This window comes from Diospyros lotus, chromosome 6 (genome assembly GCF_014633365.1).
Source record: "Diospyros lotus cultivar Yz01 chromosome 6, ASM1463336v1, whole genome shotgun sequence".
In the NCBI taxonomy this organism is placed as follows: Eukaryota; Viridiplantae; Streptophyta; class Magnoliopsida; order Ericales; family Ebenaceae; genus Diospyros; species Diospyros lotus.
This window is the reverse complement of record NC_068343.1, coordinates 19,001,796-19,023,783: the sequence shown is the minus strand read 5'-3', so window position 1 is coordinate 19,023,783 and position 21,988 is coordinate 19,001,796. Positions and strand designations below refer to the sequence as shown.

The 21,988-nt window shown below is 34.3% G+C and overlaps 1 protein-coding gene across 1 annotated transcript; it reads left to right on the top strand.

Moving 5' to 3' along the window:
• Positions 1-219: 219 nt before the first annotated feature.
• On the top strand, positions 220-3,076 carry LOC127803190 (probable trehalose-phosphate phosphatase J). Its single transcript, XM_052339261.1, has 11 exons — positions 220-434; positions 527-768; positions 998-1,138; positions 1,241-1,312; positions 1,452-1,544; positions 1,675-1,731; positions 1,834-1,935; positions 2,043-2,120; positions 2,228-2,297; positions 2,421-2,584; positions 2,727-3,076. Exons 1-11 carry the CDS (start codon positions 431-433, stop codon positions 2,988-2,990), a joined length of 1,287 nt encoding a protein of 428 aa, XP_052195221.1. The 5' UTR covers positions 220-430; the 3' UTR covers positions 2,991-3,076.
• Positions 3,077-21,988: the final 18,912 nt, after the last annotated feature.

Here is a 21,988-nt window from a genome sequence, read left to right as displayed (position 1 = left end):
TACAAGTGGGAGCAAGTGACCTAGCATGTAAGGCCACGTGGCGGAACTGCCAGGTGGTGGTGGCTGTTACGGTGACGGCGGGGAGGGGGTGGCGATAGTGGGACCACGTGGAACCATCAGGATACCTGAACCTCTGGGCCCCGCCAGGACTTTGGCAGCCTGTTTGTGTTTGTCCGTTAGTGTTTAGTTCCAGTATAAAAGCACCCAAACGGCCCTCCCTCTTCTCGCACTGCTCTCTCTCGATCTCTCTCGTCTTGGTTCGTTGTTTCGACTTCATCCCAAGTTTCAAGTCTGCCTCTTTCCCCAATCCCTTTTTTAAGTTTCCAAAACAGAGTTCTCCTCTGTTTTCTCTTCCCACTTTCTTGGCAACCAAACAACCACGCCAGTTTCTGCGCTACTCGCAATTCATCAGTACCTTCGTTTTCCTAAGATGGGTAGGTTTCGATTTTTTTGGTAGCTTGGGAAAATGGTGTTTCGATCGACACGATCGTTCTGAAAATGTGAACTTTTGGTGGGCTTTTTGCAGTGAGTTTGATTGAGGAAAGAGAGAAGATGGCGAAGCAAAATGTGGTCGTCTCCGACACCACCTCCGGCATCAACATGGCGATAAAGGTCGCCATGTCGCCGGCGGCGCAAAAGCCCCCGGTCGCTCCCGGCGGCTATATCACCATTTCTCGGACCAAGGTCCTCGAAATCAATGTTGAGTCAATGAGAGCTTCCTCTCCGACCCATCTCAAGTCCACCCCTTCTTTCTCCGATGACCAGATTGTAATTCCTCTCTCTCTCTCTCTCTCTCTCTCTCTCTCCCCCCATGTGTATATATATATATATGTACCCGTATACATGCACTATCTGAGATAGACATGTACATACATACATACATACATACATACATGGATGTTGAATTCTGGTTCTGGGTTGAGCTTTTCACTTTCTAGTACTTTACGACAGTGAAATGACGAATCTAACCACCGCGCAATAATGAAATGTATAACAGTTTCATCACCCATCGGCCCTGAAAATGTTCGAGCAGATAACGAACGCTTCGAAAGGGAAACAAATCGTGATGTTCCTCGACTACGACGGCACGCTTTCCCCCATCGTCGACGACCCCGATCGAGCTTTCATGTCCGACGCGGTAATTGATTTCTCTCTTCTCCCCTTCGTCGCCGATTCATCGTCTTTACCCAAATCAATTTTTCAGCTTTACCAACTCTGCTATATATACATGATTCCACAGATGAGGGCAACTGTTCGAAAACTTGCCAGATATTTTCCCACTGCTATAGTGACTGGCAGATGCAGAGACAAGGTACTTTTTTAAGTTCAAATTTAACTGTTCTTCTCTCCAGATCGACGCATACTATAATTTATTTTATATTCTTTCTATTATTAACTATGGAGCTAAGTAATTCATTGCGGCGTTGTTTATTAACTGCGTGTATATCCAGGTGTATAGCTTTGTTCAGTTAGCGGAGTTGTACTACGCCGGAAGCCATGGAATGGACATCAAAGGGCCATCAAAAGGCTCCAAATACAAGAATGTGAGGACCCACCCATCGATAATTAATGTCCATACTGTTTTCGGCTTTCTTCTTAATCCAGAGAGCGGGATTAATAATTAAGTTGTTAAATATTTATGGGTGGTTGTTGTTGTTGTCCATGAATCTCCAGGATGCTCGTGCCGTTCTTTTTCAACCGGCAAGCGAATTCCTTCCGATGATCGACGAGGTTGGTGGGCTTGGCCACGTTTAATTACGCAGAGTGGCCTTCACCATTAGAGACTTAATAAGAAGGTTAATTAATTCAGCTTTTTCACTTTAAATTTTGCAGGTTTACAAAGCATTGCTGGAGAAAACAAAATCTACTCCCGGGGCTAAAGTCGAACATAACAAGTTCTGCCTCTCTGTGCACTTTCGCTGTGTTGATGAGAAGGTAATAATATATATATATATATATGTGTGTGTATGTATATATATATAGTTTATGTGTGATTTTTTCCCTTAAGTACTAAATAAGCATAAATAATTGAATTTGTGCAGAAATGGAGTGAACTTGCACAACAGGTCAGATCAGTGCTGAAGGGGTACCCAAACCTTCGATTAAACCAAGGAAGAAAGGTCTGACATGGCACCACACCAGTTATTGCTAGCTTAAAACTAAACTAAGCTTTTACTTTTAATTAATTCTATTTAATAATTAATTTATTTTGGGCTGTGCAAAACAGGTTCTGGAGATCCGCCCTACAATTAAATGGGACAAAGGCAAGGCCCTTGAATTTTTGTTAGAGGCCCTGGGTGAGTTTCCAACAATTGAAAATATATATATACATATATATACAAACTCATAATAATAACAGTACTAGATTATACGATTATGAATGAATTAATAATCCTTAATTTGTTTTGATTTATGTATAGGGTTCGGCAATTGTACAGATGTGTTCCCGGTTTACATTGGAGATGACCGGACCGACGAAGATGCCTTCAAGGTATTGAGGGAAAGAGGACAGGGTTCTGGCATTCTGGTGTCCAAGATTCCCAAGGATACCCATGCATCTTATTATTTACAGGAGCCAGCCGAGGCAAGAATCTGTTCATACATATCCATCCATCCTACACCTTTTATATATTTCATGTTTCTGTAATTCTACTATCTCAATGATATATATATATAGACCTTTAATTATATTTAGAGGTTACATAATATATTGAATATGTATACAGGTAATGCACTTTCTACAGCGACTGGTGACATGGAAAAGGGTGTCGCTGAGAAGGCCGCTGAAACAAATCAAAGGGTCAACCCTAATTGAGAAATATGTGATGGTTGTGGGGGGAAAGAATAATAAATATGGCAGAAGAAGCAACAAGCAGCTGCTGGGACTGGGAGACAATTACCCAACTAATAATAATAATAATAATAATAACAGCAAGGATTGTGTCCAGGCCAAAAGGCCTTGTGACCGTGTCCATCTTGTAACTAGCTAGCCATGTACAACCGAATTAAACACTACTGTAACTTCAGCTGCCTCCTCCTTAAGTGCATATAAAGTTTTACTCTCTCTTCTCACTCACTCCTTGTAGTTTATTTTCGTACACAAATTAATTAGTTGTGAAACAATAGTGGGCAACGTTACATTAATCATAATGTTAATTTACCATATTTTTAACTTCAAAATAATGATATATATATATATTTATGTTGCAATTGAATTATGTACAAATATATATAATTATAGTAGTCATAAATTAGATAAATATTCTCAACACATGAATAAGTAGTGTACGGTTTTTTCATGGACACAAATATTTGAAATTTACGACTACAAATGAAAAAAACAGCGAGCGAGAGAGGGAGAGAGAGAGAGAGAGAGAGATGCTCTGGGCAGCATGCTTGTTTCACTAACAGTTTGTTTATTTATCGTAATTGATAAAAGAGAACCCCCTGTGAACATGGGTATGTATAATTTAATTTCTTTCTTCCGTCTTCATATACTCTCAAGTTGAAAGGAAAACAAAACACCCCTCCCCCCATATTTTATATTTTGAATTGAAGCTTGACATTGATAATATTTTAGAAGAAGAAAAACAATTGTAACTTTAGTGTGGTTTTCAAGGTTTAAATTTTGTTACCCCATTTGAGAAATAAAAAATACATATATATACATACCGATGTTGTGTTATGGTGACTTTGATGGGTTCAAAACTCTTTCACGCGTTATTTCTTAATTAGTCCAATATATTTTTGTTGTAAACATCAATATTGGTACACACGCGAGTCCTATGAAGCAACATTTGAATGGATTTAAGCACCAGTCAAGATTAATCTCTACAGGGTTGAGTACTGATTCACCCACGAGACCCCGGGATAGATAGATCCTCTCAATTTGATTCTTCCCTCCCCCAATCCGAGCAAATTCACATTTGGTTTTGTGTAGAGAAGATGAGTGTTTCTGAAGGCTTTTTGATACAATATATATAAATCTAATTTCCATACTCCACTTTTCGTCCCTCAAAGTCCCTCTTTGTGCCCGAAGGTTTGATTTGTCACTCAACTACGTACTTTCATTATCATGGGCATGGCCTCTCTCGTGGAGAGTATAATGTTTTTAAATGATCTTTTTCATCCCATTATCAAGAATTTACAATTATATATGCATAGGAATTTCCTTCCAGAGATTATATATGGTAATTATTTCTCATAATTAGATAATAAAAACATGTATCTCATCTATCATTTTGTAATAATCAGCATACATCTATAATGGATAACTGTTAAGACATGGGTAAAGTTAATAATAACTAAGTTAACATTTAAATTATTTTATTTTCCTAAGATTTAGACCCAAATGTAAATATTTTTTATATAAATATATTCAAATATTGAAATTTTAAATTTTAAATAATATGAGCAAGTGACCTTCGCATTCAACTTTATGAATACCTATTAAGGCATTATATATCTTGCAATCATGCCAAAATCATATGGTTTTTACATTGTTGTTCCACTGCTATAAGACTTAGATCTTCAATATCCACTCACAGCATTGGAATACTCAATCTACTTTTGAATAAATTAACCATAATTCTATGTAACTTTTTTAGAGTAATATCTCAGTAATTAATCCACATTTCATCTAAATATTTCATAACTCAAATTAAGGAGGAGCACACATTAATTAATTATTATACATAATATATATGTGTTAAATTACTGTGGGATATTCAACATGAAAAATCCAGTAGAAAAGTCTCTCTAAGTTATAATTGTTTCCCCACCTGCCAAATGTAATGTCTGACAATTAATATGCCAGTTAGGGCTGTTATTATCATTTCTCTGAGTTCCTAGGAACAATAATTGGTGCAACAAAATTAATGTCATCTCGAATGCAGGACAGAGTGTACGTTTTCCCTCTCCTAGGTTGAGGTTTCAAACGAATTGACTACCAGCCAACCTCGAATACAGGACAGAGTACGTATCCCTCTTCTAGGTTGAGGTTTCAAACGAATTGACTACCAGCCAACCTGCAATGCTTGCAGTACTTCTGCTTACTGCTTGCTGTGTCTGTCTGTGGTCCATTCAGAGAATCAATCTCATAGTACTTTATACAACTTTGCTGCAAAATAATTAATTCCATCAAGAAATTACATGTAGAGGTTGTGATTTTGAAGCTATCAATTAATTAAAAACTACAATGTGGTTATCTTTAGATTAGAAGTTTTTATTTTTTTCATAATTGACATAAATTCAATAATAATTTAATTAGCTAGGTATATGTAGGTAGGTAGCTAATTATCTGGGTTTCCCAAGATAATATACCAATAATTTCCTAAGAAATGCTCTAATCATGAATGGTGAAGAGATTTATTTAATCAAAAAATGAAAGGGCTTTCACACAATTGATCGGCTGCCTCCTTTCTTGGCTACCATTGATGTACGTACACCCTTGTCTCAGACAAGGAAAAAGAATGGATTTGTTGGGGTACTTAATTACTAATTAAACATGGATCCATCAGATCCTCTCCATAGCACATGAGTTGGCAGCACACCAGCTAGGAGGACATAATTAAATGCCATTAACACGAACTTTAATTTGAATACTACTTATATATGTATATATCAACTAAACAACCTATGAAAGCTGTGCCCGTGTTCTTTAAACAGCAAACACATGTACTACTACTATGTATCAACTCTGCATATAAAATACACACATCTTACACGTAATGGCATATAATATTTAAATCATGAGAACGAGAAAACTAGTTATCGTGGCTCATAATATATTGAAAAAAGTAATTAAGAATTATATATATATATATGTATTAATTGGGACACTTAGCTGCCCTGTGAGCTAGCCAGGTTAACTATATTACATGTTAGATATATATAATAATATACGTATATACATATATATATTGTATTGATATATAGTATAGGAAGCAATTAATTCCATGGAAGGAGAGAGAGAGGAGGGGGGAATCTGAAAGGTTGAAAGAGGAGTTGGAGTCCACTTAAAAGGGGGAGTGAGGTTGTTTGATGCGAAGAAAACACATGCATGGGACTTGGAAAGTTGGCCAAAGGAGGCGACACCACACCAACAAACACACACACACACACGCACGCATATATATGCTTCCAAAGCTTCTTACTTTGAGGGGACGTACGTGGAAAGATGCACGCCACTGGATTTTACTCCCATCTTTGTTCCCTTAAACAATGCTTGGCCACCCCTTCAATTATTGGTGCCCAGCAACAATCTAAGCAAAAACAAAAGAGAAAGAGAAAGAGAAAGAGAAAGACAACCCCCTCTTCGTCTTCCTCTCTTCGACTTCTCTCTCCCCACAATGCAACCAACTCAAAAACCCCCCCACTTTTCCTTTCCATCTACATTAGTCAAAGCAATACCCACAAAAAGAAGTCACGTTTAAGCTATTGAATACCGGTAATAATTCATAAGTTATTTGGGGGAAAAAATCGCTATTACCTTTTAGTTCTTAATGAGTTTATACCCAACTTGCATAAAAGATGAAAATGCACCCATCTTTGGGATCTTCTTTTTGCAGGGCCACACGTAGACTGATTGATATAGCACTTAATTTTGTGCCTACTAATAATAATAATATTATTATTATTATTATTATTCATATGGGGTTGTGATGGGTGCAGTTTAGATATGGTCCGAATTGAGGCCCTTCTTGCTCCCACCACCCCATACCTCAAAGATGGATGGATTATATATTGCTTTTTTTAGCCATTCAATGACTCATATCCATGTGATAACACTCTGACCAATTGCATGGATGCCTCTCTTTTAATTGATTGATTGATAAATTCAACACATACATACATATACATACACATGATCATGGTATCGATCCGCATACAGAATACAGAAAACTCTTATATACATATATGTTTAATAATATTATTAATGGAGGATGCCATACATATATATATTTTTATATATATGTTATGTCAGAAGCGGTGATGGTGGGATGGATGGTCCCCCCAAAGCACGCGTGTCAACTACTGGAAATGCATGCAAGAGATTTTAAACACGTGTGAGGCCCTGTGGAATCGGTCCCCGCATAGAGGGTCGGGCCAAGCCTCCATCGCCCTTATTCGTCCTTCCCATTTTTTAATTCTATTCTATTACTATATATATATATATATATATGCCACTGGATACGCTACCTAATTACCAATTATGCTTAGTTTGCTCCCTCATCTGGATATGCTAATTAATTAAAACACATTATCTTTGTACCTAGAGTTTAAAAGTCTAGTCTACATATCACTAGACTCTTGTAATTACTTGCTGGGCTGGAGTTTGATTAATTCTGGAAATTATTTCTTAGTTATGATTAATTCAATCGGATATATATATATATATAGTGAATTAATTATTTAATTTTATAATATTGTTATAACTTAATTATATTTATTTATGGGTGGGAGGTGACTGGTGGGATGTTGTGCCCAGGCAGGCAGGGCTTCGGCCACATGGATCATCAACATGTGACCCATATGGAATTCTCATGGGGCACAGATGAACAATGCCGATGTGGAACCGGGCCATTGGTCGGATCCATTCCGAACCATCTGCTGACAGGCATGCGTGTGCAGACCCATTTGTGTAATTTTGTGGTAAGGAATAAATAGTTCATATAATACATTGGCGAGTTTAATATGAATTTGATTAATTTTACTTCAATTTTGAATAATATATATAATTTTATTTATTATTTAGACCACGTACTTAGCCTAAGAGGCTTTGGTGTATATGTTTATATAATGGTTTTCTAAGGAAATGTGTAGGCTTTGGCACTCACTCTAACAATGAAATATTTATAACTATGATTCAATTTATTGGGTTTTTATTTTTCAAATGCGTGAACATATATAAGTGTATTAATTTTATGCTATTATCTCTCCTAGAGTAAGGACGACTCTAATACAATAATATCGTGATGTTATGAATGATATATTTTTGTGAAATATAAGCATAAAATATTGTTAAAAGCAATACTACTTTTACGATTATAACCACATTTTGACCCTTATTTTTTATTTTTTGTGGGAGTGTTACTAGTCATCAAACAGAAAAAGGAAACAAGATCAAGATGTTGACATCATTTTCCTTTCGGCTTCTCCTTTAGAACTCCATTATGATCATTTAATTGTCAAAAGAAAAGAACAAAAATTATCAAGAAAAATTAAAGAAGCATGGGCAGGCAAAACTTGTTACTGATATTTCTGTTTAAATAATTAGAAAGGAATATCAGTATATATATTTGCTTCACCTAATCGAAATGATGAACAGAAGATATTGCAACATATATATATATAATTTATGGATTTGTGATTGAATTGATGTACATATGATGATTAGGATTATTATGAATATATAGAAAAGATTCATATATATGATGCGTTTAATTCGGTTATATTAAACTCCATGAAAAGATGCACTAAATGGGATCGAGAAGCATGCATGTGCCGAGCGAGGGGATCGACTTGGAACAAAAAGGAGCAAATTATATAAAGCCTCCTTCCAAGTTCCAAAGCTCCATTATTACCTGGCTTTGAGAGCATGCATGATCCAAGAGAAAGAAAGAAAGAATTAAAGAAGAGAAGGTAGACGTGAAAAAAGTAGGAGTTACCATGATCTTCTTAATCAAATTATTTTAAACAAAAGCTTACTCACTTTATTCAAACAGTACTACTAGAGGCTACGTAGTAGCTAGTCATCTAAAAAGTAGTTAGTCCTCTAATTAGGCCACCAACTAGCTTAAAAATGAAAATGGAACCCCTCAAGACCAATCATTGCTAGCTGTGAGCTAGCTGGTGCTCATTTTAAATTATGTATACAGTTCCTTTAACAATGGAGGACAACCATGGCTGATTTGGATTTTGTTCAATAAACCACCCACCAACTTACTCTCCTACTTTTTGATCAGTGATACAAAGTACTAATTATTGTTCGTTCCACGGGGGGAGGGCAGTCTAATCACTTCTTTTGCAGAGTTCTACTTTGATATCTACACGCTATATATATATATATATATATAGCTTGTAATTTTATTCATTTTATTTACTTACATAAATAGTTAATAGATTGTGGCACATACCCTTTCACCACTTCTAAGTAATTTTAATTTATATATGTTAGAATTGCGGTTACATTAAGATAAAAATTTTAATGATAAAATAAATATTTAGAATTTGAATTTGTTTCAATTTTACTCGCATTTGAATTTTAACAACATAATGGGATAAGTGATTAAAATTTTTATCCACGGAAGTCGTTAAACAAATCAATTTCAATTATTCTGCTACAATTCAAGTATTTTACATACCGTTTACAATTTTATTAAAAATTCTACATTAATATCAAAAATTTGTTTATTTGTCTACACCTTTATGGTTGACCATTAGTAATCACAATTTTTGTAACTCATGTTATTTTTCTATTTGCCCACTATGATATAGACATGACTGAGGTAGTCATCAGCAGCCGTGTTCATCATGGCCACTAGGATTGTTGCCCATCGGTCGTCCTCACGATGGCTAAGGCACCGTTGACGGCAGTCATGTTCGTCACAATCGGTGGCTGAGGCTGCCCCGACAGCCGCGTTTGACATAGCCAGTGGGAGATCTGTTCAAGTTGCTAGCGAGCATGGGGGGTCACAGTCCTCTCCCATTTTCTACCATAACCGACATTTCAAGATTAGTGCTTGACATGGATTGCATCGGCATGGGTTCACTGTGGCCTTGTTCTTACCCATGGGTTAAATCTCACCATTGAGAGGCCAACAATGCCATGGACAATGCCTCTGTCTTCTGTTCTTCGACATGGGTTGTCGATCAGCTGCCTCTGTGGTCGCCGTTAATTGAAGCAAAACGGTAGCTAAAGCCACCAGCGATGATGGTGATGGAGATCAGAGTGGCGGCCGACGATGAGAGGAAAAGAAGGTGTTGGCAGTGGCATAGAAGCACATAAAACCTTAACTGATGTGTTGGGAAAGATGACCCACTAAGTGTTAGGTCGACCCATTGGGTCGGATTTGGGTTGGGTTGACCCGATCCATTATGAGATCCATGAGGGGATTTGAAGTTGAAGTCCATGGCCAATGGATTTGTTTTAATTGGGCTGGGGTTGGGGTTGGACTTGGGCCATTTGTTTTATTAACAAATTAGATCAGTTTTTAGTTAAAATTATTTGGGCCTCAATTTTATGTTTGGCCATATTGTGGGTTTTCTATTTAATTATTTGGATTATACTTTTGGGCTATGAATTAATTAGTTTAATTTTGAGCATAAAATTATAAATTAAATAATAAACCCATTTTGAGATTAAAAAAAATTCTAGAATTATTTTAGAATATCCAATTCTGGAATACTAGTTTTTGTAATTAGTAATATTGTTTTCATGATATTTATTATGTGTTTTAATTTTGTCATGATAATTGTTTGGATTATTCTTTTAGACCATAAATTAATAAGTTTAATTTTGAGTCTAAAATTGTAAATAGATGTGATGTGGCATATTTTTGCTCAATAGAAATTAATTTAATTAATTATCTATTGTCCGTAAATATTTAGTTTTATTTGCTTATTGATAATTAATTTCGATTTAGTATTGATCTTGGGTCTTGTGTGGGTCCTAATATATTGTTAGATTTTGTGGATTAGTTCCACATAAACAATTGAGTCATAACATTTTAGTTGTGCATCATGGGTGATGATTAACTTTGAAGCCTAGCGATCTGTTAATCCCGAAATGCATAAATAAATGTTTGACTTAATTGTTTGCCTTGAACATATGCATTGAATGTCTTTTATTGTCCCTGATTCAATGATTAATGACCACCAGTTCAATTGGTAAAAAGCATGACCAGGATAGAAAAGTTGAATGGATCCAATGTTGTATCATATTTTTTTATATATGAGAAAATGTAGTTGATGAAAAACCAACCTTAGAATGAAAAATCTTTATGAAAATCTCATATTTCGAAATAATTTTTTTATATTTTGAAACAAGCATGATTAGTGTTTTGGCGTAAAAGCTCAAATATTTGAAAAATTCAAAATTCATGTATCATGTTTCGAAAACCATGTCTCTATGTTTTGAAACACAGTTTTGTTATGTTTCTATACATATTTCGAAATGCTTTGTCATATTTGAAAAAATTCAATATTTATGCATCATGTTTTGAAACTAACTTTGCATGTTTCAAAACATCATTCTACCATGTTTCGAAATGTCTTTTGTTAAGCTTTCAATGTTTGCTAAGTTTATATGTTGTATTTTGAAACCTGTTTGAAAACTAAACATATGTTTCGAAACCTATATAATATGTTTCAAAACCTTTGTCGTCTTTGACAGTAGAGTATTAAAAACTATGTTTAACATGTTTTGAAACATATTTCTGAAGTATGTTTCGAAACCTTCATATCATGTTTCGAAACATTTGACTCTGTCAGAAGTATATTTGAAAAATTTTCATGCTTTTTGCCTTTAAATCAAAAGCTATTTTAAAAGTATCTTTTTATCTGAATCTCCATACCCTGATGTTTTAATTTCAAATATTTTGTAAGTAGAGAATAAAACAAAATCATTTTATTTTAAAGCATGTCTCCCACTCTTTCTGTCTCTTAGTGCATATCCAACTGTAAAGACTGAATGTTTCGAAACATGGCATGTATGTTTCGAAACCTCTATGTAAAAATGTGATGTTTCAAAATCTATAATGTATGTTTCGAAACCTACTTTTTCATCTTGTCTCTAACGGTTATAATTAGCCAAGACTCTATCTCTTTGATATATATATCAGTTCTTTGAAGATAAGAAGTACCTCTAACAAGCATACACAAGTTTACGCATCTACAAGAGATATTGCCACATACACAAGCACAAACAAACGAAGCTCTTTCGACAAACTCTCAAAGAAGATCATTTCAATCATTCATTTGTGTGCATTGTGGTGTGAAGAGGAGAAGCAAACTGAAACCATCATCCTTTCAAGCTCTCATCACTCCATACCAATAGGTTTGTAATAACTATTTGGTAAGGTATTCAAATACATTCAAATTGTTGGGTTGTAAAAGATAAGTGTTATTTATCTTGTTGTAAGGTTTGAGTTAAGCCCGTAAAAACTCATTGTGTAAGGTTTTAGGGTGAACCGTGGTAAAACCCTTAGTATCGTTGATCGCTAGTGAAAGTGATTGTATTTGCAAATCCTTCAAGTGGGTAAGCTTGAAGGTAGTGGAGTAAACAGGTGCCGAACCATTATAAATCTCATGTGCACTTGATTTCTCATTCTTACTTGATTGTTATCTTTGTTCATGTTTTCAAAAGAATCATTTTTTCAAAAACTAAAGGAGTTTCAAAATTAGCAAAACAGAGAGGAAGGTTTTGAAACATATCATAGTAGGTTTCGAAACATACTTGACAGAAAGTTTGGTTTCGAGACATACTTACTTATATTTCGAAACATACTTAATAGAAAGATTTATTTCGAAACATACTTCCTCATATTTTGAAACATAGTGTCTTGTATGCTATAAGTTTTTAATCTATTGAAAATTTACCCAAATCCCAATTCACCCCCCCCCCCCCGCTTGGGATATTCTTGCCATTATATAGTGATATTTTTACTCTTAGTAATGAAATGGTTTTGATAAATGACTATATGAAAATCAATTTATATTATGAGGATTATATGAATGAGAAAATGAATTTTTATGTATATAAGTTTGGAAGCAAGATATGAAAATCTATATGAATGATAAATGGCTATAAGTTTTGAGAGTGATTTGTTTTCAAAATAAACTTTTGATAATCTCAACTTGCTTTCAAAAAGATTGAAATAAGGATTTGTTAAAGTTTTCTATGTTTTCAAAAGGATAGTCGACTATGTGTTTTATTCTATTGACTATGGCTTAGAATAGTCGACTATGTTGTTAAGGATAGTCAACTATGTATAAGGATAGTCGACTATGCTGGTTTGATCTGTCGACTATGTGAGGCATCTGTCGACTATTTCTTAATCTGTCGACTATTAAGTAAGGATAGTCGACTATGGCTTTTCATCTGTCGACTATTTTTGTTCTTAGAATTCAAAAATTTCTTCACATTTTTACAATAGTCGACTATATAAAATGATCTGTCGACTATGGGATTTTTGTGTTATAAGATAGTCGACTATGCCTTTCTGTCTGTCGACTATGTTTAGTTTTATTTGATAAAATAGTCGACTAACCTATTTTCTCTGTCGACTATGTGTTTCACAGAAACTTATAACGGCTAGTTTTTGGCGCATTAAATGCTCGCCCAACCACCCACAACGGTCCAAAATTCAACTTGCCCACCATCAACTATAAATAGGTGGTTGAAGACGCATTGAAGGCTGTTGAAAAACATATTGAATATCTTAAACGATCGTGCCTTCACTGTTACATCGAGCTTTAACTTTTCTCTCTGTATTTTCATTTAAGAGGCTTTGATATTTTACTGTTATATTACTTTTAAGCCTCGATCTTTCATTTAAAGAGAGAGCTTGTAACTAAGAGTTGTACTCTTAGAATCTCTATTTCATTCTCTGTATTTTTCCTAGCGGTGGCTAGAGGGCCCATTAAGTTGGGAGGTTGTAAGTTCCCTAGTCAAGGACTAGAGGACCTGCTCGTATTGAGTAGGGGGTTTGAGAGTAAAGATTGGTTTTAAAAATCCTTAGTTGATAGCTAAGGTAGTGGACTAAGCTTGGAAAGCTGAACCACTATAAATTCGTGTCTTCACTGTTTTCCATACTTTTCTTGCTTACCTTTGCATTTCTGTTTCTACTGACTTTGATTGTTCATTGATAAATTCCATATTTACTCTTCACCATTTAAAAGTATCTGTGCTTCTCAAAATAAATTTTTTAATTATACCAATTCACCCCCCCTCTTGGTGTGTGTCATATCAGTTCAATTCTATCATATAGAACTAGCATCCAACTATTCCACATGGGAGAAACAGATTCAGTATTTGCTTTAAATGGAGAAAGTATGGGACGTTTTGGAGATTTCACATCCCGTGTTGCAAGGGGAAATTGTTTTCTTAGCGACATAATGGGCCTTTGATAAGTGGCTTGAGAAGGACCATTATGCTTACCTTAAGATGCTATGATAAATGCTAACACAACGGACTTATGATAAATGGCTTGAGAGGGACCGTTATGCTACCTTACGATGCTAGTTAGCATGCGACCTGACCTCATAGGTCAGTTTGAGTCTTGCTAGACTACCATGGAAATATGGCAAAAGTTGAAGATCACTTTTGGTCAGACATCTACAGCAAAGCTTCGTGCTTTATAATTAAAATTTCAACAGTATGTCAAGGACCCGAGGCACAGCATGGCTGAGCATCTGAGAGTGATGGGTTCACTCATCAGAGATCTTCAGAGTGCTGGAGTAGCGCTTACTGATGAGCAGCAACTCCTAGGGCTAATCAGATGCTTGCCTAACCCTAAGTAGTCTCAGATAAAGCTCCTTATGATAGCGAAAATATCAAAACTTTTGATGATATTTCACGTCACTTGGAGCTTGAGGCGAAGCGCATCGAAGAGAACCGTGCAATGGCTTTTGTAGCCAAGGTCAACAGACGTAAGGGCTTCGAGCTCAAACACAAAAGATAAGTATTGAGAGCATCAGGCCCTACACCTAAGATTGACAAGGGAAAGAAGGCCAAGAGAAGGGGTACGTGAAAAGAAATAAACTGAAATGCTACAATTGTAAGAAAAATGATCACTTTGCTCGGGATTGTCCAGAGCCGAAGAAGGTACATTCCTCTTCTTATTCCCCTTTGATTCATGTTTACTCACATGCATTAGTTGCATACTCACGTCCTAAGTGGATTGTGGATATAAGATCAACATAACATATAAGTGTTAAGAAAGAAAGGTTTGTGGATTACCACCGGGTGCCAACAAGGACTCAGTACGTCACACTTATGAATGACACACAAGAAGAAGTTCTTGGAATTGGTTCGTTCCATCTCAAGATAAAAAATGGTAAGAGTCTACTCCTGAATGACATTATGTATGCTTATGGAGTCTGGTGTAATCTATTATCTGTAACATGTTTATTAGGATAAGGTTATTCTTTTTTTTTCCATGATACTGGCATGAACATCTATTTGGATGATACATTCTTTGGTAGTGGTTTCTTAGTGGATGGTTTTTTCAAACTTAATTTGGATTATGTTTATGATAATCGTTCTATTGCTTTAGTTCCTTCTACTTCTTATATTGTAAATGTTGATTGTGATTTATGGCACAAAAGACTTGGTCATGTGGGCCAAGAAATGATGGAAAAGCTAGCGTAAGAAGATCTATTGAGATCTTTTAGTAAAGTGAGACTTACTATGTGTGAGCCTTGCTTAGTCGACAAGGCCAAGAGGAAACATTTTGGTAAGGCTTTCCATGTATCTTATCTTTTGGAGTTAGTACACTCTGACATATGCAGTCCCATGAATGTGAGGGCGCATCATGATGCATCATACTTTATTACCTTCATAAATGATTATTTACATTTTGGTTACGTGTATCTGATTTCTCACAAGTAAAAAGCTTTAGATTACTTTAAACGCTTTGTACATGACACTACAAGAAACAAGATTTTTAGTGGAGGCCAAGGTCGTCACTAAAAGTATTAGTGACAGCCAGACAGACTGTCACAAGTCGTCACTAATGTAATTAGTGATTATAAAGTTGGTCGTCACTAAAGTTAACCCATGAGTGACAAGCATATGTGACCGTCACTAAAGAAGATTTTTTGTGTCAGTCTCCCGTTGTTACTAAAGTACCCGTATTAGTGACAATTAAAAGTGACTGTCACTAGAAAAACCACTTTTTAGTTACTAGCATAATGTGGTCGTCACTATTGTTTTAGATTATCAGTGACAACACAAGATGTCCCTCACTAAATTGTCTCACTGAAACTTTTATTTTAGTGACAACTAGTCTTGGCCATCACTAAAGCCTTTCTCTTAGTGACGACAATGGTTATCACAAATGAAGTTATTTGTGACAACATGATCCACTCGTCACTAAAATTATAGATTTTAGTGACAATTCTGGCCTTCACAAATGCTATATTTTTTGTGACAAAATGTTTGGCCGTCACTAAAAAATTCTTTTTAGTCACAGCCTTAGCCTTCATAAATTGGTTATTTTTTTGTGACAATTTATGTTGGTTGTCACTAAAAGTGGTTTACAACTTCACATTATTTAGCCTACAACATGTACCATGTACACTTACTTTACAGATTTATAAACACTTGCTTTACAAAATGCTATAAACTATCACAATATATGAAATATATTGTTATACAATCATCAACAACCCAAAAGGCAAACATATATATATATATATACACACATTATCAACAATCAAAAGCTATAATTCAATCACTTTTCAAAATCAATAAACCAACAAAATATGTAATATGTTGAACACTATTCATCAACCAAAACATATCATATCAACCAAGCATCATCATTCATTACTAACCCTTCCTAATCTAACCACTTCCATGAAGCCTTTTAGCAAGTTAAGAATTTCTGCTTGAGTTTGCTCTAATGTGCTTAGTTTTTCTTTCAACTCTTTATTCTCTTGTCTTAGTGTTTCAATTATTGAAACCATTTTTAATTGAGAAGGAAGCTTACCAAAGACTGAAGAAGGTGTGGGGCTGAAACCATATCCATGAACTTGACCATGCATTTCTTTGCCCATCACTTCAAGGAAAATCTGATTTTCATCAACGGGTTCAGAAGGCTGCTCCTCACCTCTTTGGGCTACTATAGTTTGAATATTTTTTTGTAAGAAAATGTTGCACAAATAATTGTTACATATTGCACTTAAACATTAGAAAATAATCATTTTTCACAACTAAATAGTTAAGTTTGATAACTTAGAGTGAGACAAAATTCATATCCAAACATAATTAACAGAGTTACTAGTTCCCTTTATTTTTCTCTAATGCTCATGGATGAATATAATATGAGAACATTTCTAGTTGGTTTTTACCTTCTTGGATTGGGCCTTGCAAGGAAGAACTTTAATTTTGATCCATAATATTGCCTTTACTTCTGCAACATGCATGGTTGTGTAATTGTGGAATTTAATTGTGTGAAATATAAGAACTATTCATTGGAGCCAAACCAAAGGCCAGTGTTAAAGCATAAATTTCAATTAGTAAACTTAATCTCTATGTTAGTCTTATTACAAAAGCCCAAAAACATCTTGATGCTGACTCTTTATATGTGGAAGAGGTTAACGTAAGTTAAGGACAACCTTAATTTGTTGCTAGTAGGCTTATCATATACACTTCTCTTGAAAACATGTAGATTTTCTATTCTCTGCATATTTAGGTTTCTCTTGATTATATTTTCTTGTTGCCTGTTGTTTTTAGGTTTCTATTCCTACATTTCTAGTTTGGTTTTGTATTTCTATATTTTCTATAATAAACAACTTGTAGCATTTTTATCAAAACAAAAATGCATGCTCTCCAAAACCATTGTAAAGACAACCACATTCACCACCACATGTGTATATATATAGGCTTTATTGATATTAGTGATATTGTTTTTGAAAAAAATTAAAAACCATTATTAATAACAGTTTTGATTAATAAAAGTGTGAAATATTGTTAAAATGTGAACAATGATAATTGGTATAGATTCTTCGACTATAAATTTCACGTGACACTCCTACGGTTTAGCAAAAAAACCCACCACTCTATAAATTAATGTTGATAATAAGATCATATTTATTTTTATGATTAAGAACAACAACATAAACTTTAAAAGTAACTAAATTGCTTACCACAATTTCTGTTGACATTGAATCAACCATTCACCCATCCTTCTTTTTGTGTGTCAAGTAAAACATTTCTACTTCTATTGGGTCATGTCCTAATTTTTGAGCCTAGATTTAAGTAATTATCAATAAAAAGGTATTTCTAATTAATAGGTAAAAGAATACTACACAAAACGAGATGTATTGATAGAAATTAGAACGTTGAAAATTTATACCTCTTCAGCTCGAATCTCGAGCAAAACTTCTTGTACCAATAGTTTTACTCATCTTTAGCTTTGATCGATTGTCTTTATTTCGAGTACATGTGGCCTTGATGTCAAGTAATATAAAAAAATTAATTAATCAAATAAAAAATCTTATGACTTCCTTTGCTTTATAAGTAAATAATAATAAATATAATAAAACAAACATGTTCAAGTGCAATATACCTGAAACTCAAGTGAGCTCAACCAATATACAAAATCTCTCCATTGCTCTCCCTCAATGTCTACTGGACCCACTTGAATTATCTCTTCATCTGTAGTGTACACGTCATAGTATTTGACCCTCAATCTATACTTCACTACAACAATTATGGGTTTATGAGGCATTTAAAAATGCCCTAATATGTAGTTTATTGGGGGCATTTTAGCTATTAGGGCGCTAACAAAAGTGTCGCATGTAATCATACCCTAAAAGCTTATTGAGACACTTACAAATGCTGTGTAAATCCACCAAGATATCTCCCTGCATTTTACATGTAATGACATTTAAAAATGCCTCAAAAATAATTGTAAATTTATGCATAAAATGGCATTCAAAAATGTCTTGAAAATAATTGTAAATTTAAGAATGTAATGGCGTTTAAAAATGCCTCGAAAATAACTGTAAATTTAAACATGTAATGGAATTCAAAAATGCCTCGAAAACAACTGTAAATTTAAGCATGTAATGGAATTCAAAAAATGCCTCGAAAACAATTATAAATTTAAGCATGTAATGGCATTCAAAAATGCCTTGAAAACAACTGTAAATTTAAGCGTCTGATAACATTTAAAAATGCCTCTAAAACAACTATAAATTTAAGCATTTTTTTTTTCAAAAAAGGTTGATCTGGTGAACAAATTTTTGAATTTTGAAACCTGATATCAACCAACATAGTCACAAATCTCTTCATCTAATTTAGTAATCCAAACCACATAATAAACCACTTCACATATACATATACAAAACCAATACCTCCATGGTCTATGATTGATTTGTCAAAAAAAGAATTACTCCAAAAATCCATAAATCTAACAATTATCGTCATTTGCCATCCATTATAACACACACAAAAATAAAAAAACAACTAATCTCCATGATTTATTGAACTCTAATCACTTTCATCACGTTCAACCTACACAAAGAAAGTAAAAATATCTTAGTAAAATAGAAACAAAGTTTTTATAAAGAAAGATGAAATCAACAGTATAAAAGTATAATTGTACCAAGAACAATGGCCATGCAACATGTGCTCCAAGGGCATCTCCAATGGTTTCAAACATTCCATATCTTCTTATCAATTCTTCATCCCACTCTACTGCCACTTGAATATGTACCTCACACCAATTAGGTCCTAGTCGTGATCCACCAACCTCTGTGGATGGATCAATACTTCGGACAATTCCCTTTGCTACAATTTGAGTTGGGTCATTTATACTTTTCAAACAAATTCTATTTTGAACCTATCAACAAAATAACAATGGATAATACAAGTTCAATATCCAGCAACATCCTCAACAAAAAAGTAACATATATAAAACAAAAATTTAAGCAGCATCACACTACTTGTAAAACTCATCATAAATAGAATAATGGAAAACAAAAGGAGAGAAAAAGAGAGATGAAACTAAATAGATAGAAAAGACCGTCGAATGGGTCAAAACCTAAAGTTACAATGTTCCAAACAACAACCTTAAGTCGTAGTCCTCGAATGGCATAACTACTACAATAAAGAAGATAGTAAGAAAATTACTCGAATTGGTTGGCGAGTTGAAGTTGGTGAAGAAAAACCCATATTGTTGTGAGGAGATGACACAAGATTAGAAGGGTTCGAAGATGGCATATGATGATTATTACTAGGTGTTTCCCTGTTTTCCATGCACATAGCTCTCAATTCTTGTAACTGCTTATTCATATTCATGTATTGTTCCTTCATCATCTCCAATTCATTCTTACAACTCATAGCAAGCCTATGAGACGTTGCGCGACTAGGTGTTGGACCATAAAGATCTGAAGGACAAACACCTAAGCCATACATACGTACATGCCCAGCTTTCTCCTTTCCCATAACTTGAGAGTAAATATCATTTTTATTTTGGTCATTTCGTGGACCTTCTGGAGCATTAATAGTTAACTCATGCATTGCTTCCTACAAAAAAAAAAAAAAAAATTATATTCAAAGAATAAATATAAACAAATGGACAAATAAATTATTATTATTTTTATTTAACTATTACCATTGCTTGACTAGCTGCCTCATTTCCCGGAGTTTCACCTTTTGAGTAACACTCAATGAACAAGGTAGAGCGTGATGGGTAATAGCCAAGTTCCTTTTTCTGCATACAATGTAAATATTTATATATTATAATAGTTAAACAAAGATATAAAATTGAATACTTCAATCATGACAAATATAATTAATGAGAAACAAAAATAATATTTATTTCATTAAAATTCAATTATACATAGCATTTTGAAAGGAAGTAGAAGTTACCTTTTTCTCTACCACTCTAGCAAAACTCATCTTACCCTTTCGGTGTACCATTTTTTGATGTCCTCGACTCACTTTATTCCTATCACTAACTCTCTAGAATACATGGCAAAGTTTGTAAGAGTAATTAATTGAAAAATACCACAAGTTAAAGTATAACTTTACACACTTTTGATGCATCAGAATTCCAAAAAGTTACCAACTCCTTCCATTGGTCTTCATGAACTCTTTCAGGAACATTTTTCATTTGTACAACAAGAGATACATTTGGATCATAATAGTTTATTTTCACAAAAGATTTCCAATTTCTCCACTTTTTGGCGATGGATTTCAATATCCAATCCTCTTGACCAGGAGGAAGTTGAAACTTTTCCTAAAAAAAAAAATAAATCAATTTGATAGAAGAATAAGTAAGAACAATGATATTATACAATATCGTTATAATATAAAGAACGAAGTACACCAATACCTGAACTTGGGTCAACATCTCTTTTTTATAAGTTTGAGGTACTTTGATCCAATTCTTATAATGTAATGGTGTGTATCTTTCATTGCGTGCTATAGCCCCCAAGAAGTGAGCTAATTCACTTGATGACTTTTCATCAATAGGTTGCCCTAGGTCATTAAATTCAACTTGAATAGCCTCTTGCTTATCTCGAGCCCAAATTTTTCGCATAAATGTTGGCCCTCGTACATTCTTCTTGATACCATTGTCTATTCCAAAACATTATAGAAGTATAAAGTGAAATGAGCAAAGCTGAATTAGAAAAGTTGATAGGTTACCTGAGACTGTATTGGTTTGAGTGTTGCTTAAATCTCTTCTTGACTGGTTTGAGTCCAACCCATCAGACATACGTCCAATTCTAGTCCTTGGTGCCATTAAGCTGAATTTGTGTGAATGTAGTAATACTCACTGTTATATAACAATGATTCTATGTACCAAACTAATGGAACAACACACAAGTATTATTTAGATAATTGAAATAGCTAATTAAGACAACACAATCTTGATATATAGTTTTCTACAACGAAAAATGAGTTAATTGCGCATAAAACCCAAAGGAGAAAGCATTAAAAACTACAAACTCAATTTAGAAAAGAATAGAATTGAAAGTTGTACAAAGTTATAACATAAAAAAATAATAATGAACTATATCAACCATAAGCATCAAATTTGTCATGCTCCCTAGCCCATGTAATATCAACATTGATGTCACCATATTGAATTTGAGGATTGCATGCATGGCTTTGCAGTTGAGTCTCTATATCATCCTCACATGAATTGACTTTTTGATCAAATTGGTCTCTAGGTGTGGTTCTTATTACAACATGCCAGTCTTTTTCTGTAAGGTCTTCCACATAAAACACTTGTTGTGCTTGAGAAGC